This window comes from Rhea americana, unplaced genomic scaffold, assembly GCF_003343005.1.
Source record: "Rhea americana isolate MKP2758 unplaced genomic scaffold, rheAme1 scaffold_92, whole genome shotgun sequence".
NCBI classification, from domain to species: Eukaryota; Metazoa; Chordata; class Aves; order Rheiformes; family Rheidae; genus Rhea; species Rhea americana.
The window spans coordinates 3,051,194-3,077,028 of NW_028187111.1; the positions used below are offsets into that span (position 1 = coordinate 3,051,194).

Below are 25,835 nucleotides of genomic sequence, written 5' to 3' on the forward strand. Positions count from 1 at the left end.
AGTAAAATCATTACTATATAGATGATTATGCTGGATATAGATGTAATATGCTCTCTTAGCAGAAAACAGTATTTCTTTACTCAAGCTTCAATAAGCCTACAGCTTGATTCTGCAGACTAAATGATTGATTTGAACTACTGGTGAATAATAATCACAAACAGCTGTACTGTATTCAGGATCAGTTCTTGGTTTCATTCTTTGGCACCTTGTACCTACCTGTATTTTTTCAATGTTATCCTTGAATTCAACCAGAATAAATTCTATACAGACTTGGTAAAGCTCCTCTTTTTTATCAGATGATTATTAAATTGTGGTATCAGATCTTGGAAGCCAAGCTATGCAATAGTACCATTTTAACTGGCAACAAGATGACCGTGAGACCTCTGTCATCAGCATACACATCCCTCCAAGACGAAGGAAAGGACTGGGAGTGCTGACGAAAGAGGCTCCCACAGCACCAGTCTAATGAAATATCCTTCCTGGAMGAGAGCGTGGAGGATTCCAGGAGGCAATCAAGGAAGCTCTGCTGAGGAGAAACAACGCAGGGTAGTGATTCTCTCCCTCAAAAGAGGGCCTCAGAACAGTCGTTTTCTTGAATTAAGTAAATCAAACTGATAAGCAAACCACATTTCCAACTAAACACATGACAGATTGGAAGCAGACAATGGGGAGAAGTTTCAGTTTATTTATTCCTCTTTAAAATGACTTAAAAGCAAATTTAAAACACTATTTTAAAAAAAGGGAGCTTCAAAATATCAAGAAGCTGAAAACAAAACCACAAAGGAGGCATTACAAGTTAGCAAAACATACAAAGCCTAGTTAGTATAAAACAGATTTACAGTCTCAGTGGGCAGCAAATCCACCCCGCCTGTGTAAATTGAACAGCACTTGATACCAGCCCTACCCTCTGCAACACACAATTCTTTCATCGTTTTGTTTTATTGTAGCACTGGATAGGAAAACACAACAATTTTAAAAAAAACAACACTTYGTTGAAAGAGAACACATTACAAATATGATATTGCTCTGTAGGCACTGGTAAATGTTTTTCTGTGGTAAGAGAACGTGCCAAAGCAGAATTCAAAACTGCATAATTCTTTTTAAAATGGTACAACCCTAGTGTGACTGAAAGTAAAAACTAGCTGTGCTAGTTTTCTGGTACTGCTTAGTTACAGCCCTATCCACTGTGAACCGTCTTCARTATCGGAGTTTGGGCACAGCTAGAGAGAAACAATAGGCAGCAGGACTGGACAATGAAGGGATCTCCTAGTAAGTCAGAATGCTCTGACAGCTTAGATCCATGAGGGGCTTTCTTTACAAAGATAAAGAYATGAGAGTGACTGTATGTGCCTGCCAAGGCTTTCACTCTGGATACTTCTAGTTACCTCTGACCTASAGGTGTTGAACATTTCCAACTGAAATGCAGGAGAGTGACACTCATCATCTCTGAAGAAGCAAGTCATGCTCTAGGTGCTGGTCTAGGAGATCCCTACAGTTACACAGGCTTGCGTGTAAAGGATGGAGCTGACAGAAGGAGGAAAAYCTTTTGTCTTTTCAATTTGAGAAGTGAAATTCCTCAGCTCTAAAACACTGAGGCTGAAACACAGGTTAAAAACTGATCATTCTTACAACCACCACCAAGGAAGAGGTGCAGAACTCTGCTTCCTATTCTTCCCCTACCTACAACAGACAAGTCACCCAGCTGTGCCATTGCTCCGTTATAATTAACATCCCCAGTTACCCTCCCCGAGGGGGTTCAACTATCTGGGAAACCAATGCAGATGTAACCTGGCCAGGAAACACTGCAGAGTCAGACAGGGCTGTGACTGCAACCTCCCTCTATAAAAGATCTAGAAACAAGAAGACAGGAGCAATAAAAATAACACGGGTTGCTGCCCACAGGGCTGCTTAGAAATAACCAGCCCTGTGGCCACTTGTCGCTGGCAGGAAGTTAGATACAAGCTATTTGTGCCCAGGCCTGCAAACAAGCCCTGCCCAGCCACATCAGCAGACTTGCTCTCCCTCCTTGCCCCTGYTCAGCACAGGCAGCTGTAATATAACTTATACCCTCTACTGCAGAATGCTTTGCTCAGACAACAGAGCACTCACATCCTCTGAGGGCAGAGATGTGGAATTTCTTAGCATCTGCAACAAAAATAGACCCAAAACAGCTGGGGGGAAGCATCGATTTAACCCAGTGCCTGTGCAGGGCATCTTAAAGCAGAGTTTTCCCTCATAAACTTCCTCACTTCTTAATCTCCCATTCCTGTTTTGGCACATGCAGCCTTCCTGATGTCCCTCTTTGGTGGGCAAGATGCCTGAGATTAGAAAGTCCAAGCCCCAATGTCCCTGCAGGCAGGGGAGAAAAGATTCACTTCAGTCTGGTTTTACTAGGGAGTTTCTAGCTTAAAAATTCATGTTTWAAAAAAATGCCATGGCAGGAAGCAGTTAATCAAACATGTCCTCAAACATACGCCGACCCATGGCTATATAAACCTCTTTTTCCTCTGGAGTCATCTGGGCCACCAGCTCAGGGCGCTGGCTCACTTGGCTGTAGGAGTGTGGACGCCCAGCCACCATGACAGTGGGATCCTCTGCCACTACCTCAAACTCTTCATCTTCCTCATCATCCTCCAGCCCGTATGTTGTGGTGGCTGCGGCAGCAGGGCGAGGAGGGGATTCCTCCTCTGACTCACTTGTCTCACTCTCGGAGTCACTGGCATTGGTACCGGAGAGAGGAGCCGCACCTCCAACTGTGACTGTTGAAGCAGAGGGTGTCTTCTTCTCATGGATAAGCAGGGCACGCATCACCTCCTCATTGTCATCTAGCGCTGCTCGGCCTTCCTCACGCTCCTGGAATGCATCCAGATCCCGGCCACCTGCAAAGAGACACAAAGGAAGAATAGTTTCTCCTCAGGGATCAGGGCACCAGCCCTGAAGGCTCTCTGGATCTTTATTCCTTATTGCTGCTATGCTGTCACTAAAAGACTCCGCAGGGGGGTGTTAAACTGAGATGTCCCATAGCCAGACTGAAGCACTTTCATTACTATGGAGCTGAAAGTAGTCCTTAGGATCTAAAACTGGACTTCCAAATGTCTGAACTATGCATCGAATCATGATACTTGTCAGAAATGCGGCAATCCCAAGGAAGGGCTGTTTCATAGGTGAACAAGCACAAGCTGTTTCCTTTTTGACCCTTTGTTTCTGTATTTATGTCCACAGACTGGAGGATTTTCAGTGACGATGAAGACCCTGGGCTGTTCCAGGCACTGCCTACAAACACCGAACCAAAAACAAAGCTCCCAGTCTGTAAGGATTAAGACAGAGAAGCAGATRGAAGCAGGCAGACAGGGAGTATACGGAAACAACGTTTTATAAATCAACATCCAAAGGAGCAGTGTCTCAGAATCTCAGAGGTGCATCTAGCAGCACTGCACACAGCACAGCGTGGAAGGGCTGTGTTAAAACACTGTTCTCCAAACTGAAATGCAGCCCAGCCACAAAGGTGAGGCTGGTCTATCTGGCCTCCTAYGCTGAACTCTTACTTGCAGGGGGCTCTGGCTTCCCAGTTGACAGACACAAGGCCTGTGTTCCTGTTTGGGTAAGCGTGGCTGTACAAAAGCTGGGAGACATGGTTTGGGTAAGCAGGATGTCTGTAGTTCACATATTTGARAGATAAAATTCTATTCAAGAAGTGGCTTCCTCCAGAAAATCTCTCCGAGCCCTACATTTACTAACTACTGTCAGTCTACCCAACACTAATAAACTTACGGGCAGTATGAAAAAGAACAACAAACTAGGAAAAAAAAAAGAAAAATAGAGAACCTTATGTAAAAACAAGGGATAAAAAAATAGGACATTCCCCATGGCAAACTCTCTCTCGCACCAAAAGTCTCTGCATATGAACAATCACTGGAGCTGAGGGGAGGGCATTCTGGTATCATACCTTAATGTCACTGGCCCTCTTTTCTAAGACCAAGACCCTCATGGTTTTATCACCATGTCCAAGCACTTTACATCCAAATCTTTCCCCATAGGGTCAAAAATGCACTTGCTACTTTTTTTCTAATTGAGACAAAAAATGTGCTGAGAAACAGGTAAACTAAGGAAGCAAGCTCCGCATATACTCCTGAAAGCTGTAAGAGTTTTTGGTTAGTTGTGATTGATCCTTTTCTGTGATTAAAGTCAAAAGGCCCATCATAACTTTACTAGAATCACGTTTTTATGCCAAATTTCTACAGYCAATAACAAAGGTATAGACTGAAGCAGCTAGCAAGCAGTATGTGCAGGTGTTCGCTTCACGAGTCCCCACGTGTAAGGGCTAAGTGTCTACACATAGTGGGACACACTGTGGGATGTGGCACAATGAGTGTTTAATATAAGGGAAAGGCAAGATCAAAACACAAGAGTGATCTACAAAATGATGCTTTAACTTATTCACAGTTGAGAGGCTTTCTTGTGTGATTGCATTCTTATCTTGTTCCGGGTCTCAGGAAAAGCTCCTCTTCTCTACCTTCACATTTTCCTCATTTTTGACAGTCTTCTTGATGTTTACAGAAACTTGCTGTTAAAATGTGATCAGTTGTCTTGGTGAAAGAAGATGCAGCAATCTCTTCAGATTAAGACTAGTCTCATCAAAAGCTTGGTACATTAGTATCACCTGGAAATAAGACTACAGAATCGGAAGTAGTAGTTGCAACAGGACAGAGATTGCTGGATATAGGTCCACAGTTTACGGCTTCATTACTCCGGTCAAATTCAGACATCATAACTACATGGATCTGCATGGCAACTTAATAGGAAGAAACAATCTTCTTGGCAGCTGAAAATAAGAGCAACTAATTCCGCAGTTCTCTCTTCAGACAGCTAATATCACTGAGGTGCGCAGCCCGGTCTCTTAGCTTCTCCATAAAAACTGAGCTCAGCAGAATGAGTTCAGAATGACTGAATTCATTCAAAGCAAGTAACATCCAGCCCAATTCCCTTCTCCAAGAATGGTTGCAACCAAAGAGAGTATTCGGGTTTTGTTATGCATGGGCTGATGCCAGCCCCTACGGGTACTAACATCATAGGCTATCGCATTGAGAGCTGCAAAGCAACAGCAACCTGGGTTAGCGCTATGAGTCTGAATTTGAGGCTCAGGAACGAAGCTGCCTCCTTCTGTAAAAACTGTTCCTGTCACACCAGGCAGTGAACATTTTCTGCCAGTGACCCCAAGTTTTCTTCCTTCATGTTAATGCTGTCCGAGAGTCCTGTAGATCTGTTCCAACAGCAGCTTCAGGCTCTAAGTTCACTCTGTGATCTCCAGTAGCTAAGTAATGCCAATATGCTGTAAGTAGAGGATGTACTCCCCCCCACCCAGGTCCTTCAGTGGCATTTGAGAAATGTTTATGCTGTGTACACTAAAATGCATCTCAAGTAGCCGATTTAAAAGTATAGGTTAATCAAATGTCTAGCAGACACCCTTCCTTCAGGTACTTACACACATTGATAAGATCCCCCCTCAGTCTTCTCTTCCCCAGGCTAAAGAGGCCCAGCTTTYGCAGCTGTTCCTCAYAGGGCACATGCTCCAATACTCTCATCATCTTTGTAGCCCTATGCTGGACTCTCTCCAGTAGCTCCATGTGTGTCTTGTAGTGGGGAGCCCAGAACTGGACACAGTACTCGAGATGGGGCCTCACCAGGGCTGAGTGGAGGGGCAGGATCACCTCCCTCGACCTGCTGGCAACACTCTTCCTAATGCACCCCAGGAGACCATTGGCCTTCYTGGCCACAAGGGCACATTGCTGGCTGAGGGTCAACTTGTCGTCCACCAGCACTCCCAGGTCCTTCTCTGCAGAGCTGCTCTCCAGAAGGTCAGCCCCCAGCTTGCACTGCTGCCTAGGGTTATTTCTCCCTAGGTGCAGGACCCTGCACTTGCCCTTGTTGAACCTCATGAGGTTCCTCTCCRCCCAGCTCTCCAGCCTGTCCAGGTCTCTCTGAACGGCAGCACAGCCCTCGGGTGTATCAGCCACTCCTCCCAGCTTGGCATCATCAGCAAACTTGCTGAGGARGCACTCWGTCCCCTCATCCAGGTCRTTGATGAATAAAGTGAGCCGGAAGGGACCCCGTACTGAGCCCTGGGTGACGCCACTAGCCACAGGCCTCCAGCTAGACTGCGCGCTGATTACAACCCTCTGAGCTCTGCCTTTCAGCCAGTTCTCAATCCACCTCCTTGTCCACTCGTCTAACCCACATGCAAACAAGATCATTAGATAGCTTGTGACTGTTATTTTGCATCCATTTTCTTTTCTCCCCCTGCACCTACAGTACTCCACTGATCTCTTCTCCTGAGAACAGCACTAGGAAAGGAATGATTCCAGTGTCTCATGTTTATGTACATGACTCCATTTTGCCATTTTCTTTTCTTAGGGCACCACCAGTTTCATTCTATAATTCTCAGGTTACTGGGAAGATTCTACTGATTCATCCTCATAAAAATGGTAAGAGGTCTCTATTTCCTATTTTCAGTGTATAAGCTTAAACAGCAAACTTTTCAAAGCACAGTTTTTCTACTAGTGGGTCGAAGATCTTGGCTATGGTCTATGGGCAATTTTACCCAATATGAGTGAAAATAAAAGCAAAGATGGAGAGAAACAAATGGAAAGCAATGATGACTCACCCGCCATGGTGACAGATTCTCCTACCATACTGCCAGAAGCAATACTCCTGACATACTCTTCTTCATATAAAGCGTTTTGAAAAATAAATGGCAAAGAGGAGACTGAGAATGCAAAAACACTGCTGATAGATTTGGTGTGCTTCAGAATCACCAAATACAAATTATTTTCCAGCAGTGTCGCATTGGCAGTCAGTTTTCCAGACGAAGCTTAAAGACCCTCATCCAAAAACAAGTAACTCCAAAGATAGAAGAACGTACGTTACTGAAGCTACAGGAAGAGGTAACAGATAATTAACATTTCAGAAACACAAATGTACTTCTGTGGGCAGCTCAGATTTACTGACCTCAATTTCAATGCTTGATCTAATAAATTAGGGTTTTTTTACATCTACCTACACACAGGTACTTTTTATGGTAGGTAGAAGCAGATAAAATCTGGAGAGCTGGGAGCAGCAACTGTACATACACAGGGGCATATATTTTTCGCTGCACTCCACGAGCATCACATAAGCAGAGAAGCACTTCTCTGTGARTTTTCTTACCATCTTTGATTTCATCAGGGTCATAAGCCCCCTGCACTGTGCTCTCCCGCAGCCAAATTGGCCTCTCTCTAGCTGGCTTCCCTTCACTTGCAGACCGGCTAATATCCTCTTGGTCTTCCATGCTGATGACAACATTCTGGGTATACAAGTCCTCATATGAGGGTCCTTTTGTAGTCCATGCTTCCCGATGGTGTCCACCTGTAAGGCCAGCTGTCCCTGAACCAGCAGCAGCAGCACGCTCCTTGCTGTATAAAAGTCAAAGGGATAAAAACAGTTAGACCATTCACAGTAAGCCCATTCCTGGCCAGTGTTGCAACACATAGCTTAAACAACGATTAGCTGGCTACTGAGATCTGCACCGAGAACTTTTATTCTTATTTCTTTTATGTGCTGCCAGGAATTTCTTTGGTAGTTTTGAGAATTTGGGAGGGGGTCCCTAACTGGAAATCCTACATAGAGTCATGAAAACTTCTACAAAATACACTGGAAAGCAGAGGCAACATAAAGACTGTAGAGGCAATTATGTAAAAACAAATAAATCAGCACAGTTTCATTCCAGAATAACCTCAAATAAAAGTCACAGTAGCAAAACATAATTGAGTAGCAATCAGGTATAAAAGTCTCTTTTTGTGCTTTCCCTATGCTGAATAAATTATAGCACTGAAGTTTAACCAAGTCAGTCGATAGGCTCAGAGACCCAGCAAGCTCAGATCTGTGAAGTRTTATTAATCACAGGACTCATGAAGGAGTTAATTCACCATGAAAAAAAAAAAAGAGTTCAAACTCCTGCTTAAATTGCAAGGGACAACTCACTTGTAAAAATTATTAAGTGAAGCCGTATCGCCTGTGCTTTGCACAAAATTCATACTATCCACAGACACTGCCGTGGGAAGACTGAGGAATCTGGACAGGGAAAGAGGAGAGGGCACTTTCAACCCAGAGGACTGGGGCAGGGCATTTGTATGGTGATGGTGTATARGAAGATGCTAGACAGTGGTAAAGCAGGAGAAAGACAGGTGAGGACTGCTGTGCTGGGGCCAACAGTCAGAATTTAGCACTTCTGCCTTTTCTGAGGGGAGTTGCAGCCTGTACATTTTCCTCTAGGCTCCCATCTAGTTCAGGAGATTGAGGAAGAAAGGAAACAGTCCTGCTTGGATGTGATGGAAAGAGGAGATCAGGTGGAGCGTTTTCTGCAGAGTACTGGCAAGAAGCCCAAAATACTCTCTGGCCTGTGCTTTTACGTATGGATTAATCAGGAGAAGCAGCAGAATGGAAACTCACTGCTTTTATGGTAGAGAAAGCCAAACATGACCATTCCTCTACCTCAAAATCATATTTCATCTTCTCAAAGAAACAGATCCACTGAAGACTGAGCCTATTCTCAGCCCATACTAGATGCCATATAATTTCAGTCATCGGATTGTAAATGGTATCTACAGCTTCTCCCAGATCTGCTGGGATTCCTCCTCTTGTCCAGAGCAAATTGATCAAGGGTACTAAACAGGGCTCCTGATCTGCTGCCAGCTTTGAAACTGAGCTGATAGTTGTTGTCAGGGAGCACAGTTCATTTGTTATCTACTCAACAACCTTTCCTCCAAAGGAGAAACTTAAAATAAGGTTGCAATTGGAGAAGTCCTGAGTAATAAGCAATTTTTTAATTCAGTAAGGACTTGACCACTGCTTAATGAGCTAAGTATGCTGGATTTTCAGGGGTAAACGATGGAAAAATATGCAAGTAGGTGATTGTTCTGCTTCCTCAAATAAAAAAAATATTGGCGTGTTCAGTTTCAGTCTGCACTGAGGGCTATGGACAACATCCTAACAGTGGGTTGGTTGGGATCTATTAGCTCCACAACATTTGTGTTAGTATGTATCTACACACTAAGTGTCTGGTTCTCTCCCACAACCAAGCCCACTAGGAAAGCGTCACAGCAAGCTCCAATTTCTGGGCAGAAGCAAAAGATTTATACATATATATCACTTATATAACCTAAGGAACCACACAGAGACCTTTTTCCCAGAGTGTTATTTCAAGTGCTCATACCTTTCAGGTTTCCAAGATAGGCATGTGTTTTGTGAAAAGCATTACTCTGCTTCCCACACAATAGAAATCTGTATCTAGCATTTTCCTGATTGTTTTATGTAATCCACTTTCCCCACAAGATACACAATGCAACTCTCCCTCACGCCCTCCCTCTTTAGGACTGCAGCTTGACAGCTAAATACATATTAATGCCAGGAATAATGCCTAATAAAACTTTTGCACAGAGGTTCCCATCAGTGTATTTGAAATGGAATCTCCTCCTATGCAGTATCATTCAGCAGCAAAACATTTATCCCGTGATATCAAGAACATTTTAAAAAGGAAAGTAACAACTACAAGAAACACCTACAATATAATTTACTTTAAATCATGTACATCACTGTGTCACATTTACATGGAGCAATCTAAGTGATTAAGCCATAGATAGGGCGTTCTGTGACCAAAAGCCATGGGAAGTTGCTGTCTTCTCCCTGACCTCTGGTGAGCTTTGTAGGAATGTAAACAACAGGTCTCATCTTATGTCCTTGTCTGTGCAACTGCAGCATCAATGATGCTGTTACTAGAAGTGAGCAGCCCCTCAAGACTATATGATCAGGGAAATACCCCTTTACTGCAAGAAATAAGATTATTTAGCACCCCTATTCCAAAACACTGGATTAAACACCACAGACCAGAAAATAGCAGAAGGCCAGATGTGCAAGCTGCTTTAAAGGAGCACTCAGAGAAGAAGGGAGTGAACTCTTTTAATAACCTCTCTTTTAGAGCCAAAATCTGTTTTTACCCCCAGCTCTACACTTTGTATGGCCAACCTGCAACTAGAGACTGCTCAGAGAATGGCAGCTCAGTGGCTCAGATCTGGCTGTGTTTGCCTTGCTACCCAAGGTTTCTCTTCCCCGATGGTCTCTTCTAATCAGCGGTTAAACTAGTTTTAAGGGTGTCATCAATAACCCTTTACACAGCTGATGTATGGCCCACAGAAGCTACACAGTACAATGGGAAAACAACTTCACAATTTATCTTAACCCTGTGCAGACTGTTAGTAAAAGGCCTTGCAAAATGGGGATAATTCTCTTGTGCTGTGTTTGAAATAAAGCACTTTTTCATTTAGCTGCTTTTAAGATCTTCAGCTTCACAGGAAAGAACCCATGGTCCTTGATAGCTGGATCACAAAGAATTAATTCAGCGAAGATTTATGTTACATAAAGTCCTGTTTGCCATTTTGACAAAAGAAAATGTAGGAATACTAAAACCCATTAGTTTTAGGAAGCAAGGGAGAATGGCTTCAGGAAAGCAGGTTTATTACGAAACCTCTATGGGGTAAATTTATGCTCTACCAAGATTAACAAACTTGACAGCTTCTGACTGGTTTCCCCTGGCAGGTGAATGACAAGCAAGTTCAGTTTAGCTAGCTAGAGTTAAAACTCTCAGGAAAACCCATGAATTTGCCTGTGTCTGTGCAAAGAGAAGATGAAGGAACTATATGAGCTTTTTGTTTGTTTAAGGATCATCAAATGTCAGTTTTGTCAATGATTTCAGTAACTGAAGACTCCCATAAAATGGAGAGAATAAATAACCCTGGCACTTCTTTTAAAAATCTCACAGTAGCATTTTCATGCAATTAGTTGCTTTGAATTAATAAGGTTAATAAATAATTAAATCATTGTATGTGCTGAAGCAAGTTGTGTTCAAGTAAGCATTTAAAAAGCTGCCTATTTATTTTGTTATGCCTGGCACAGAGTAATTAATCATTTACAATGTTTTCTAAGTATTTAAGAGTCAAGTAAGTGGGTGCTGCTGTTTAATCATGGGACTTCACCAGGCTTCTGCTGTGTTAATTTTCTGTGCACATAGATAAGGTAGCCATGGGGATGACTGAGAAAGGACTCTTTTGTCAGTAGGGTTATCCCAGTTCTAACAGTCAAACTATAGAAAAGGTTTTTTAAAGCAAAGTCCAGTGATTCAACTTGGGAATAAAAGCTTGCTTCAAAGATGCCCTGTATCAGCAAAGACATGTTGAGTGATCTTGAAAGATCTGTTCCCCATCTCTGTATTGCTTTTGTTCTTCTATCAGAATGCTGAGCAAAATTACCTACATTCTTGGCTAGAAAAAGTCAATGAATAGACAAAGCATTTTTATTACATGATTTAGTCTGGCATGAATATATGAGGTACTTTCTCTCTCAAGGTTAGCCTAAGAGAAAAGGGAGTACCCTCCTGCCTGCTCTCCCATTAACCAGAACCAAGCATGCCAAGGTATTGTGGGAATGCTTTACTCCATAGTACATATCTTTTTTCTTGTGTGTTTACTTATTACTTTTTTAAACAGAGAAGCGCATCACATTTCACCGTAGTTGACAAAACTGACAGCTCCTTGCATCTTTCTGCATTATTTAAAAAATCATCTGGTTTTGTACAGCTAGGAATGTTTGGAAAGAAAATCTTCCAGAGGTAGTTTAAAAGAGTCTTTGAGTACAACATGACCTCCCCCGCCCCCCCCCCACAAAAGAAGTATGTAACAAGTAGGAGAAAATCAGAAGAAAGAATGCACTTATTACAAGCAATTTCTTTGAACTCGAGTTTTGTTATATGTGGATTTGAAACACAAGGTGTAGAACACAGATAGCTTAAGTCTCAAAAGCTGGGTAGGAGGAAAAGGAATAGATGAAAGAAAAGGGTTTACAAGAGAAAGAAGATAGTGAGGCAGGAAATGGTAGCCAAAATATATTCTGAACACTCGACAGTATGTACAGAACTTTGCAAAGTGGCTGCAGCTTGCAGKTCCTCTTAAATACTGGGGCTCAGATAAGAGCTGCAGCTTAGCTAGCAGCAGACAGTTTTGAGTTACCCGCTCCATAGAAAACTACACACTGGAGACCAGGAATCTGCTTGGCTTAGTAAAAAATGATTGCAGGCCTTTGCCTCCTTTTAAGCCATACATTCCCTAGGGAATTTGTCAGTTGTTTGCGTAGCTAGTGCTGAACGAGTAAGTCCTCAGTGCAGCCAGCAAGCTACACGAGGTCTGGGAAAGCCTCAGAGAGCAGCCCAATGGGCTACAAGAAAGCAGCGCAATCAGAGAAGACAGGGCCCATTCCCACCTCTGCTTCAGGGCAGGAATCTCTGTGGGTTCTGGCTCGAGGATTTCATAGGCTAAGTTAACATCTTCCGTCTCCCGAAGCAGTGCATAGATAGGCTCAATTTGCTCATTAAATCTTGCTACGAGTGTCCTGGCATCCTTTTTGGGCATCGCCGACTCATCTTCCTCCACTTCAGTCTCACAGAAAGTACAGCGGAAAGTTCCTAAAACAAAAAAAAAGTTGCTAAGCATTGGAAGAAAAGCAACAGGTGCAACTCTTTACACAGTACTTTTAACAGCAATGCTTTGCTGTTTTATTGGCTTGATGCTAAATAGCTTTTCTCACTCTGACAATTCCCTTCCCACACACAGTGCACCTGGTTATTAAACAGAAAACTAAGCAAGCACTTTGGTATCATCCAGTGACACTCAGCTTGGGGTACAGTTTCTCCCTCTAAAAAGCCCAGGTCGATTGCCGTGCAGCCAGTGAGGCATCTCTGAATCTCAAACACCCGCTTCCTTGCCACACGTTTTAAGTGTCATCTACTATTGGGCTGTGATACAAAGCTTCACAATATATTCTTAGGGGTTCAAATGTCATCTGGTTCAGGTGCTTGCACAGCTTTTCCTATAGGTAAGACCACATGAACAAATTTACTTAGCACTAAAGCAGGGCGTAGTTTTACACGGAGCTAACTGCTCAGCAGTAACTGCCAGTCTAACCATTTCACTCTGCAGCAAATGCAAGAAGAGAAGGCTTCTCTTTCTGCTGCAAGGCCAAAGCACGCAGAATAGTCATTACTGCAGAGCAGCAAATGCAAAAGTATCTCCCACCTCATCCCCGTATTAGCTTCCGCAAGTTAACGACACGCTAAAAATTACATGAATGGCAATTAAGAACAAGCTTGTTTTACAGACCTCATCAAGATCTATAAAAACAGGTTAAACGCAAGGCAACTGTAATGGCTGCAGGGCAGGGCAGTTACACCAGGCCTCCTGAACCTCTGCACAGCAGGGCTTTCCGTTTCACTGGGCTACCTGCGAGCAAGAACTTTAGGGAAGCGCACGCACAGCAGCGCTTTGCCATCTGGTCCAGTACGAGAGCAGCAGCACGGTGCAATTTATCCTTCCGAGTGACAGCCAGCACGGTGATTTATCCTTCCAAGTGCTGGACTAAGAAAGTGCCGCTGCCTCCCTGGAATAGTTAGATCCAGAGCTATGTCCAGAGGCTTCTGGATTTCTCTTGTCCTTGTGCGGTTTTTTTTTATTTATCCTTTCTGTGGCACCTCTAGCTATCTTGCACATCTCTCAATACCTTTACAGAGAAAGGAAAAGGTAACTTTTTATTCATAGGGAGCCCAAGGACAGGTCACATCAGGGAAATAGAAAGTTCATGTATAAAAATCAGTATTACAATCCGTCTTGGAACTGCYACATCACCGATGCGATGTATAAATACAGTCAAAAGAACGGCGGTTGCTTAAGGCACTGAGGTTGACACAACAGAACAGGCTTGCAAGCCAGGACTTCTGGTATCTTGTTATCCAGATTTGCTAGTCTTGTCATTTAAAACACACACACCTATCGTTCTCACTGATGGTGGTGAGGGCTAGACAATGCTCGTGCAGTGCTTGGAAAACACATAAAAGCACCGTTTATGTCAGGAGGTAGAAGCTGTTGTGCCTCTCAGCACRGACTGTTTAAATGCAGTTTTCTACCTTGGCACTACCTCATCCAAGTGTGCTGTACGCACAGCCTGTAAAATACACACATTTCCTGAAATAAACCATCTTTTTAGAAAGTTTGTCTTGTCTACATGTAAAAGCTAGAGTGGCCAACAACAGTGGCATGCAAAGTAAAGCATAAGTGGATAACGTGCTCTTCTCTCCCAACCAAGCATAAAACACTGTGCTTGTATTTTCAGGCTGTAAAAATTGCTACTACTGCTTCAGAAACTGTATATCATATAAGCAATCAGGCTGGCTAAAAGTGAAGCCCAAGTCTGGTCTCTTAATGCTGAGGTTATCAGCCTGACAAATCTGTACAACTTGTATCATTTAAAAATAATTAGTACATCTCAGTTCCCATAATGGGCTAAGTGAACAAACAAACACAGGCTGATAKGGAAAACTCTCCTCTCTTTTTACCTCCCCCCTCAAAGTCCTGTTCCTGAGACAGCTCAGGCTCTTCCCACTTCCACTCAGGGTCCCCACGAGTGTTTGCAAAAGATTATAAACATAGAGAGGATGGTTGCAACTCAGAGCACCTAAAAATCAGGAAGTAAATACAGTGCTCATGAAACAGAATTCCTAAAGTTATGGTGGATTTGCTGCAACTTCTAACCCTTAGGGTTCCCAATGAGCAGAAAATAAAAAGTTAATAGCAGAATTATGTAAAGAATCTGGGAACGATTGAACAGACAAGCTTCCTCCACTAATATGCTGATTTTTTTTCAGAGTGATGCAGCATTTCACAAGAGGTCTCCACGATTAGAGAAGTGAAAAGCTGCTTTGCCACGGCAGATGGCATTTATGTGTTACAAATCTCTTTTGCTGGATGTTAAGAGGTCAAAAAATGCCACCAGAGCTTTTATGACATGGCACATCACATCAGCGCTGACACATGTTCCTTCCAAATAAGTGCTGCACATGACTAACACGAAGTGGAGGCCATCCAAAGGCTGTGATCGGCGCAATGTTCCGCTCTGATGACATATTTCTTCCTTCAGCCTTGATACAACCGATGCTTTTCCATCCCAATATGTTGCATAAACCAGGGCAAGCAGCTATCCTGGAGCAAACAAACATGAGGCTTTCTGCACCTTGGAAATACTAAAGGAGAACACACACGTCCTCCTCTTCCCTTGCACAACTGTTCATTCCATGCTCAAGCACTCAAGAGATTTCTCTGCATGTTAAAAAAAAACCCTGACATCTGAAAGAGATCTCACCTCTTCTAGACTCTCAATGACAGATATACCGGTAATCTGGCTCCCCAAGGCATACTAGCATTAAACTGCAGCTCATGCTCTAAAGCATAGGGCCAGAATATTTAGAGATAATTCCTACTGACTTGATTTCACTCAAGAAAAGGAAAAGGTCAACTGTCCACACGTATTAGAAACACAGTACCCAAACGTTGGTATTACATCTGCTGCATTTCTATTGTACACAAAAAATCCTACGTTAAGGGGGAGGGTGCAAAGAGGAGTGCTCTCAGAAGTTAGGAGATGTCAGAATTAGCAGTGCTCACACTGCTTCAGTTAGGCTCRTCCCAAGCGTACAGGTTTAACTGGCCACAGCCGCCTGAGTCCAGGATCTGCTCACATCCTTTCTGGAAGGGATCAGATGGCATCTTCAGCCCAGTGAGGCGTTTTCCTTCCACCGTCTCCTTTGGGATACTGCCCCGCAACCACACTCCTCTGATACTTACAATCACTTTAATTTTCAACCTTCCCATTCATTTCAAACCTATTTACTGTTGTGCTAAAAACTGTCCCTCACTTCAGCTAGCTCCCACCCTCTTGTTAGTCCCTTAGGTATTTTTTACAAATTGCTGTCACACCCTCTCTTCCACTTTCATTTTGCAAAGCTAAATAACCAATCCTCCCAGACATTTTGTCCTCCTTTGTAGTTTCTAGCTGACGAGCTCCAGGTTTACAGAAGTTTCTGTTAGATGTTAGGTGCATGATACTGTTCTTCATACTGATCTTTCAGCCCATTTTTATTGCTCCAGCCTTCAACCTCATCCAATTCTTTATTCYTGAATGCATAACAAAGCATTAAGGTAATTTATTTTCAAAACCTCCTACAACCTTCTTTTAGAAGTAGCATTATCACCATTATATGGAGGGCGAACTAAGGCACAGATGGCACGATTTCAGAAGTATCTGCTGATATGAGCAGTACTTGATTTGAAACGCCTAAGAAACGCTTTTCTGAAACTTCTGTTACAGCAATGAGCACACAGTATTTTTATAAATCATCTTTTGGGCTTTAGAATCAGGAACCTCAAACGATTTAGGAACAACTGCTAGTGAAAGTCAGAATAATTGCTAATGACAGTCTTCAAAAAGTTTAGCTTCAAAAGACTAGTCCAACCTAACACAGGACCTCAGCTGCCCTGGAGAACTGGACCACGTTCCTGTGACTACCACAGCCATTTTCTTCTTGTAATTCCCCATCTCTTACACTGAGCATCTTTCCTTCTTCTGCAGCAGACTAGACAAGAGACTATTAGATGTTCAGAGCTCGCAAGCAAACAACAAGTTTTATARAAAAAAAAATCTGTGTGGTGGAGAACAAGTTACAGGATTCATATGCAATATGCATATAACTTCCTAACTTTGGTGCTTCATTTGACATTAAAAAAAAAAAAAAAGACATATGAAGATTCTGAGAAAAGGACAGGAGTATCCAAGGTTCTTACCAACAGGAAACCAGAAAAATACAAATCATCATGTGATGTTCTGCCAATGCGCATATGGTTAACCAGCAGATTTGGAGCCCTCAGTTCCGCACAGACCTCTGTCATTTGATTGAATGAATTAACAGAGAAGATGAAAACCTGCTAGCGCTGTACGGACCAGCTGTAGGGGGAAGCAGGCTGCCTTGCCAGCTTGCTCGATGGCAACGAAAGGACGATGAGACTGAGGGACCTCGGGTTCTGCTCCAGCTTCCTGAAGGAAACGTGCTTTTTGGGCTCCAAATACTCTACCTGCTAGCCCCAAGGCTCATGTTGCCTACTCAGCTCCTCCCACCTGTTTCTGTCCTAGTTCCTGGCCTATCCCCGCTCTGAAACACTGATGGTCCTATTCYCCTCCCTAGCAAGTCCTAGGCTCTCTAGTCCTGCTTTTACGTGCCTCTTTTTCAGTCTGGACTTTACAGTCTCTCACTTCCTCAGATTTCCCTGTCCAACCTTTTTTCCCTGGGCTCCTTTTTCCAATCTCAATTTCTTCSCCCTTCTGTGGCACTCTTACACATGCTTTTTGATCTGTTAATCCTATTCTTAATTTGAGCTCCAGTCTGCCATCAGATCAATTTCCTGTTTCAAACCAGAGAGATAAAACAACTGTTTACAACAAAATCTGTCATTCAGAGCATTATAATATAGGCAATGGGATACATTTGTCCCATCTCCTCATCTGCTTTCTTAGCCCCATCCTTCAAAACAGCCATGCTATTTTTCAGCAACATTCTTCTAAGCAAATTAAACTTAGCTTGATACCTAGAATGGAAGAACTCTGCAACTTTGACAAAGTTATGAACAAAACAAGAAAAACAGAGCAATTCCTACCCTCTCCCCTCCCAAACAATCCAAGATCATGTAATGGAAATACTTAGCAACCTAAGTAATAGGCAGTGCTGTCAGTGTWGCCTGTAATAAATTTCCTTTTATTTCTCATTGATTTGCACGATTCAGAGGACTATTTATGACAGCACCTGAAGGAATTTCTCTCCTGAATCATTAAAGACAGAAATAGTAGGTTGAGTGGCTACAACAGACCTGTATCATTATTTACCACAACATACTGCATGTTAGGATGCAGGGATACTCACYGACTATAAGTAGCCACCTGAAGGGTTAAACTAGAGCAAGGAGAGTTTTAATGACCTTAATGGACCATGTTAGTAAAAAAGCTAATTGTTCATTGCAGAYGAATTGTTTAAAGAGTTGACTGTTGATTATAATCCAGTTGATTATAGATAATGCAGATTAGATTTAGGAGCTGTTGATCTTTAGTGACTCTCAGACTTAAATCGACTTCTTAGACTTCATTAAATGGTCCTTAGCATCTCAGTGAGAAAGCAACCCTGAATGTCTGAGTGAGAAACAGGTTCCTGYTCCAAGGAAAGATGAGTCTCCTGTCAATTTTATCTTGTAACCTTCCCCTGCCCTATCTCTCTCACCATATTTGAGACCTACAGTCCCAAGCATATTCGTATTCATATTTGATTTCCAAAAATCCAGTTGCTTTAGGCAAAAAAAATAAGATAAACCCATCAAATAAATCTGTCTCCTGCATGCCACAGTGATATCACCCTCTCTGCAAGTAATTCAGTACTTCCTGGCATTAAAAAGCCAGTTACAGAGCATGTGCTTACATAAAAACTAATAATGCCCCATCTCATCTTTCTGAGACAGGTTTCACGGGCCACCAGATCTCAAGCTCTTGAGGACATTCCACCGCCCAAAGCTGACTGCAGTGCACTCGCTTGAAATGCGACACACAACGTGTATGTTTTTATATTAGTCTTTTCTAGAATGCCAGACAGTCCAAGGCACATGCTACTGTAAAGAGCTCCTTATGGTACAGGGACACATGTTGGACCTTGTGCAGGAAAAGTCAGCATTTAGGAAAGATTTGGTAACCTAAATTCCAGAATGAAACATCCAGSTTTGCCATTCAAATCTAAAATGCATCAGGCTTTATCTTGGCATTCGGGGAAAGCTTACTTTAAAATTCTTAACTATCCAGAAAATAAGTCATATTGCAACTGAAATGCCTAACATTGTCCAGAAATAGAGACAGAGGAAAGAGATGCTGCCCAGAAAACATCATCAGCACGTATCTGTACCAGGTTTGGTAGGGCATAAACAGTTCATTTGGGATTAATGATAATCAATTTCTTTTCAAAGCTTCTTCTACTGAAATATATATGTAGCAGACAATATTTAAGGGCACTTATGCAGTATCTCAGTATTTCTGATTCAGATGACATAATACTGCCAGAAACATGGTCAAGAGGGTTCAAAACCGCAATTCTCCACCATAGGAAAAATGATCAAAACAACTTGTTTAAAAAATAAAAATAAGACGGCAACTCAAATACAACAAAGAAAGAGAGAAAGACATACTCCTAAACATACTAAAGTATTAGCAAATGGTGAGAGAAATATATTGTATAATTGCCATTAAGCACTGTCTTACTATAATCACAGGGATATTTCACTTAGCCAGTGCATATGTTCATGTATTATATATTCTGAGAGCGGTGAGCAAATGTATAAAAATTGAGGAACTGGAAGTCCAGGAAACAGAAGGTCTCTCTGTTAAGCTGCAGAGTGCATCTTTACTCAAGCAGTTACATTATGCTACAGATAATCTGGAAAAATGATGATATGACGGTGTTATTCCAAATGGCCAAAAATAGTGTCCAGTACTTCCTCTGGAACCTATTAGCACAAAATGAAGCCCTCTGTTACCAAGACAAATAGGAATTGATATGATAAACCCTTGGCAACAACACCTTCATTCAGAATATATAAGGACAGCAATCTTCTTTTCCTTGAAAATCTCAAATATTTGAGATAGAGAAACAGAAGCACAGAGATGTTCAGGGACTTGATCAAAACCCCCATGTTGCAACCAAGGGCAAACAAGAAATAATTCCCATGTCTGAGGTCAGCATGCTAAACCACATCAGCACTTCTGACTTTCTGGAGGAGATTTATTCTTCCTTCTTTGCTACAACTACTGAACCCCTTTAGTAACATACAACATACAACAGATTCCCAGAGGAGAGGGATTTACAATTCTGATACACCTACTACGCCGCTTGTTGTCAAGAAGGGGTTCCATTTCCACAGAAGATGGTTCAGAAATGCCAAAACCAAAAACCCTTTACTTTTAAATTCTATTCAGAACTGCTGTGTGGCAGGAAAAACTCCCCACTGCATGAGCTTCCTCCCCAAAGCTACCAGGGCCACCAACAGAGAACAATGCATATTAATAAAAAAATGCAAATTTTCTCATTATAATAAACTCTAGATAAAAGGAAGGTTACACAGGGGAATGTGCTGTGGCTGTTGAGGCTCTGGGTTTCATGCAGATCTGCTCATTTACACACAAGACATCTATTTAAGAACAAAGAGCAAGAATGAAATGCTTAAACCACAGTCCCAAGGCACTATTTGAAAGGCTACCAGGGCAGTGTCAAAAGCGTGCATTTCCGTACCAGCGCTTCAAAGAGTGGCAGGCCTTGAAAGTCTGATGGCAGCTGCTGGCAACAGCAGGACTCCGGAGGAGGAAGCAAGGCAGCGAGCTCCGGGACAGCCTGTTTCTATAGCGTTCTACTTAATGGCGTAAAACTGGCCAACGCAACGAGGACAAGCTGCTCTTCCATCTACTTTTTCCTTTTCGTTTTCTGAGGCTTTGGAGGCCTTTTGCAGAGAACGACACAGGTTTTGCAGATGCTGGTTACTTAACAACAAAGACAGTCCAGTGTCAGAACAGACGTCACGTTATCCTTCCTCCTGGAGGTCTGCAATAGCTGAGGGGCAACATTCACAAAATCTGCTGTTTCCTGGTGTAATGGATCATGTTTCAGTCTGCAGTTTTTGAAAGGTGCCCTAGCACAGCCAATATACAAAGTAGTATGTGACAAGAAAGGATATTTCTCTCCAGTTGACTTCTTAGGATTCACATTCTGCTAGGAACATGAAGGATGATGCACATTACTGTTTTCTAATTGATTAAACTGTGTTCTCAGTTACATAAATGATAAGCGATCCCTTTCTGAGACTTACTTGCATACATGTCCTTTGGCCAGGAGTCCCACAAACTCTGTTGCATCACCAAGTATTTTTATAAATTTATTAAACTTTTTCGTATTTTCATTTTTTTCCACATTTTAACTCTTGAAGCCTCATTTGCTATCTTCAGTCAATACCCATGTACCTTTTTTTGTACCTTTAGCTATTCTGAACAGTCATGCCGCTCCCTGTTCTCTTGCCTTAACGCTATGCCTTTTAAAAAAGCCTTCATGCACAAGTCCTTCTTTCCTCTCAAATGAATCATCTGTTGCCCCTTCCTTGCAAAAACTAACCATGCCAAATCAGACACTCCAAACCGGGCCAGTTAACGGAGCATCACTTCCCATGGCCAGGAAAGGATTACAGCTAAGCCAGAGCCCACTGGTGGGGTCCCCTGTGCATAATGCAGGGTTCAGTGCTGCAGCCAGAGCCTGTAGAAGGAAGCGAGAGGCAAAAAGAAGTGAGATGGGAAAGCTTCCCCTGAAGATGGTGCGCTCAGTAGGCTAGCTCTGCCTGCCTGCTCTACATCCCTCACTCTCCATACAGAGTCATTAGAGGAATCGTAGAGATACTGAAAACTCTGACAGAGGCCGTGACTGTGTGGGGCAGGAAGGACCCCATTTCACCTTTAAATAGTAAAGAGAGAGCAAGCAGAAAGGGAGGCTCCAAGGTAATCAGCTGAGCTCCAAACTGCAGAAAGGTGCCAGAAAGAAAAAGCATGGCAGTTTCAAAATGACAGGGTTGCACAAATGCCAAGATGTAACCTGGAGCACAGAGGGAACCTAACAAACTCGAGGCCTACAAAAATGTAGGAGAAGAAAAAATTGGGAGGGGAACACCAGGGCACCAGCAGAAGTGCGCAGAAGAGACTGCTAAGGCCACTGCCCAGAACAAAAGCCAGGCCACGATACCGGGCAGGGTGTGCAGTGAAGCCTCCACTAAGGTCTGGGTACTTCCCTCCTCACCTTGTCTCAGACAAAGAAACAGCGGTGAGGGTTTGTCATTTTATCTTTCTGTAGAATGATCTTCTCGCTCCCTTTTCTTTCAAGTCATGCAATGAGAAGCCCACGGGCCTGCAGAGATGGGAGAAAAGAACTCAACTGATAGCATGGCCTAGTAAGACGACAGCAAGTACCACACACATGTTAAAAATAAGCATTTCTGCACATAACTGTTCAGAGGTGAAATTTCTGGCACTCTCACTGATGCTCTCTACTTGGAAAGGAGGCGCTATTTTCAATTATTGCTCCTTTAAAGGGAAAACCTGCTACAGTTAAGGGCCTTCTGCACTGCAATCTCTGTCACAAGTTCCAGGGTAAAAATGAGTAATGCTAACCAATGGAAACAGGATGCTCCTCACCGCAGGGTTTGAATATTGTAATCCAATTACTTGAAAATCCAGTATCCAATTACTTGAAAATATTTAAAGAGCAAGCCAGAATTCATACAGCATCTCCTAAATGCATAACTCTCCTTACACTGCTGCCTCACTCCACCAACTTGCATGCCAAAAAAAATCAGGACGGAAGGGGAGAGGACACATGAAACAAACTAATTCCTGAAAAGGTTAAAAATAAATTGGAAAATAAATGAGACAGCAAAGTTCAGGTGCCAGAAATGTAAAATACTAAGATTCTGGCTCTCCTGCAGCAGCATAAAGTGGAACTGATTGGAAAAAAGGCAGCAAGACTATTTTTCCAGTTCATCCTGGCCTATATATAACAAGAAGTAAGCCAGTAATGTACTTTATTTCCAGTCTTATCATCTCCAGCACCAGCAACAGAAAAGGACTTGTTCATATCAGGAGTGTTTTAACAGTTTTTCTGACCTCAAGGTTGTTGCTGTCACAAATACCTGCTGGGGATTTGCCATCTCACTCACGGAGCTGCTAAGAGATACACTGATGAAGCCTATATTAAAGCTGGACAAAGCAATAAAAAGCAATCTCGACATTTACGAATTTTGAGAGCATAGAGGGACCACCTCCCTTCACGTCGTTCTTATTTCTCTTCTAAGTCAATCTTGCTTACTGCTAAGGTCTCACATTTGATAACCTGAAAAGTAAGGGCTGAAGAAGCGTGATTCAGCCTTGCCTTGCCTCACTCACTGCTGCACAGGCACAAAGCCCTCAGACTCTTTGGCAGGGAAAGTATCTCTTTAGCATCCTAACACAGCACTGCCATTTAAGAAGAGAGTATAAAATGAAAGAAGAGTAGTTCAAAAAAACCAAACCAAAACAAACAAAAAACTGAAGATCAAATTGAATCTCTCTTTTATATCTCACAATGCATGTTTGTACAGGATGTGATATTTATGGTAGATTGTACATGCCTGACAGCCTTAGGTAATGAAGTATTTCATGTATCACCTACAATACCTTCAGAAACAGTAACACAAGCTTTCCATAAATCACACTTCACCAAAATGTATTTTCGGAGGTCAGACTTAAAGCACACTGAAAGGATATGCCATGACAGACAGCCTGGAAAATAGAAGCTGAAGACACAAAATAAGAAATTTATTTTTAAAATTTTACCAGGTTAATAAAAATAGACTGACAGTTTAGCTAAGTGGACTGAGCGATCTAAATTAACTGTTGTTTCCATTACAAAATTGGTAACTAAAAATGTTCTATTTTTTTTTCACTTTCATTAAGTAAAACATGATACCTTTCAATTGCTACACCATTTCATTAACCTATTAGACAGTATAAAAAAGAGGTGAACTACTCTGCAGAACACTGAAGTGTGAGAACTCCTGAGTTGTACCTCTAATACTGCTTTCAAGCTCAATGAGTTGAGTCAGCTTTAACTTACTTCAGTTTCCTCTAGTCCATTTTGCAGGAGTATAGCAAATTAATGGTTGCAAAGTGTTTTGAGAACAGTAAATGGCAAGCCCTTTCCTGTGACACAGATCACTTTCATACTGTCCATATAGATAGTACTCCTGGATGTCCTATAAACCTCTTAAATAGTTTTATTCCAGATGTTCTAGAACTGCAGTAAGACAAAACCAAGAAGAAAAGGTACAAATCTCTCCAGCTGCTTTTTAGGAGCTAGGCATACCTGCAGCTATGCAAGAGAAATGAGTGTGCATACATAAGAAAACATAACTCAGAATGTTCTTGCTTTTCTTTTGAAACAGTCTTTTCTCCATAGGAAATTTCTTATATCTCAGAAAACAAAGTGCATCTCTGATAACTCATTTACACAGCTGCTTCTCTCCTCTTCCTTCTCTTTTCCCAAGGGGAGCAATGGTTTCACTGATCACGTGCCACAGCAGCTCCTGATTAATTCTGATAGACAACCAGCAGTTAGCTAGCACATCATCATCATCATCATCATCGCCCTAGGATGAACAATAATCTGCCTCACCATCTGCTTTCAAATTTATTTTTAACCAGTCGCAGCTCCCTCCAGCGCAGCGAGCGCTGCAGGACCGGCACCCTACCCCCCTGGCACTGCTCTGTGGTATGGCAGTGCCAGGGGTGAGGGGTGAGCATCCAGCCGCGTGCCACYGAGCATCACAGCGGAGAGGAAACAGATGGATAAATGATGGATCAAAAGAAAAGAAAAACTGCTTCTTCTCCATATGGGCAGGCAGTTGTCAGCTTGCCTGTAGCAGATAGAGTGCTCTACTATTCTGCAATTCTTTGGGCAGAGCCGATAATGTTTAACTGTCCATGGCGGTGACACAAGTAGGGGGAAGGTGATGTACATGGACTGCCTACTGATGGGAACATATGTCCCTGGTTTAGCTAAGGCCTTTCAACATAACTTTTTTCATCACTTTGGTTCACCTCTGAAAGTGGTTGATGCTTAAAACTGTACAATGTGAAGGCACAAGGCAGTAAGAAGGTGCACTGGGTAGCTGCAGGAGCCTGCTCCTTGCCTTCACACTCACTTTCCAGTTCAGGAGTACGGTCCAGGAGATGATAATTAGAGTCACTGTGGCTATTCCCCTGCTGAGAAGCAGCAGCAGCAATGGTACTAGTGAATTGCAGGTAGATGATGGCATATTGGGAAACTGGTACCATACTGTATTAYAGACTTTGCAATAAATCAGATAGAGCCTAAGGTTTTGCACAAGTGGTGAAATGAGTCATGCTCTTTGATATACCATTATCAGCAAGATCCGATGATTACACAGAAAACAAGGGCATCCTCATGGTGAAAACAATCTCTGGGGCATGAACAAGAATTCTCAGCACCTCAGCAGGGCAAATGCAKCGGGCAAAAAGAAAAAGCTATGAGAGATGTAAGAAGCCAGAGAATCATAYGATTGTCCAGATTAAGAGAGACCTCAGGAGGTCTCTAGTCCATCCTCCTGCTTAAAAAACAGGGTCAGCTCAGAGATCAGACCAGGCTGCTCATGACTTTATAGAGACAGGTCTTGAAAGCTTCCAGGGATGGAGACTGCACAACTTCTCTAGGCAACTTGCTGCAGGGCTTAATCATGCTCACAGTGAAAAGGATACTCTTAYATCCACCCGTTGTCTCTCACCCTCCCACCCTGCACAACTGAARAACCTGACTCTGGCTTCTTGGTAACATCCTATAAGTGCTAAAAGGCTAGCAGATGTGACACAGTTTGATTCTAGTAAGACTTCTGAGTGTCCTGCAAAGAAAAAAAAACCCTCATAAGCAAACTAGGGAAAATGGCTGAAGATAAATTGACAATAAGGAGGTTGTGCAACCAAAAACAAACATAAGCAGGTATAATTAATAATATAGAATAATAATTTAAAAAAAAAGGTAGAAGCTGGGGCAGTCCTATGAAGCAAGGTCCTACAAAGGGCCTGTTCAAGGTTTGATGACCATATTTTCTTGTGACAGGCTGATTTAAAAAAAAAAGTATGTGAACAAAACTGGGGCAGATGGGTTACAAATGTTTTGATAGACAGGATTCAAATTCCAGGTGATCTTGATAAATGGAAAAATGCTTGCAATCAGTGGAAACAAGTACAAAATATTGCACACC

General features: G+C 42.5%; 1 protein-coding gene across 2 annotated transcripts in view; it reads right to left on the reverse strand.

Moving 5' to 3' along the window:
- Window positions 1–665: 665 nt before the first annotated feature.
- GTF2E1 (general transcription factor IIE subunit 1) overlaps window positions 666–25,835 on the reverse strand; it is a 55,500-nt gene continuing 30,330 nt past the window's right edge. For both annotated transcript variants that reach the window (XM_085324674.1, XM_085324675.1), the window contains 3 exons: window positions 12,343–12,544; window positions 7,204–7,448; window positions 666–2,879 (listed from right to left, as the gene is read on the reverse strand). In XM_085324674.1, coding sequence (XP_085180800.1) covers window positions 2,449–2,879; window positions 7,204–7,448; window positions 12,343–12,544 — 878 coding nt within the window. In that variant the 3' untranslated portion in view covers window positions 666–2,448. The remainder of the gene's footprint in view (window positions 2,880–7,203; window positions 7,449–12,342; window positions 12,545–25,835) is intronic.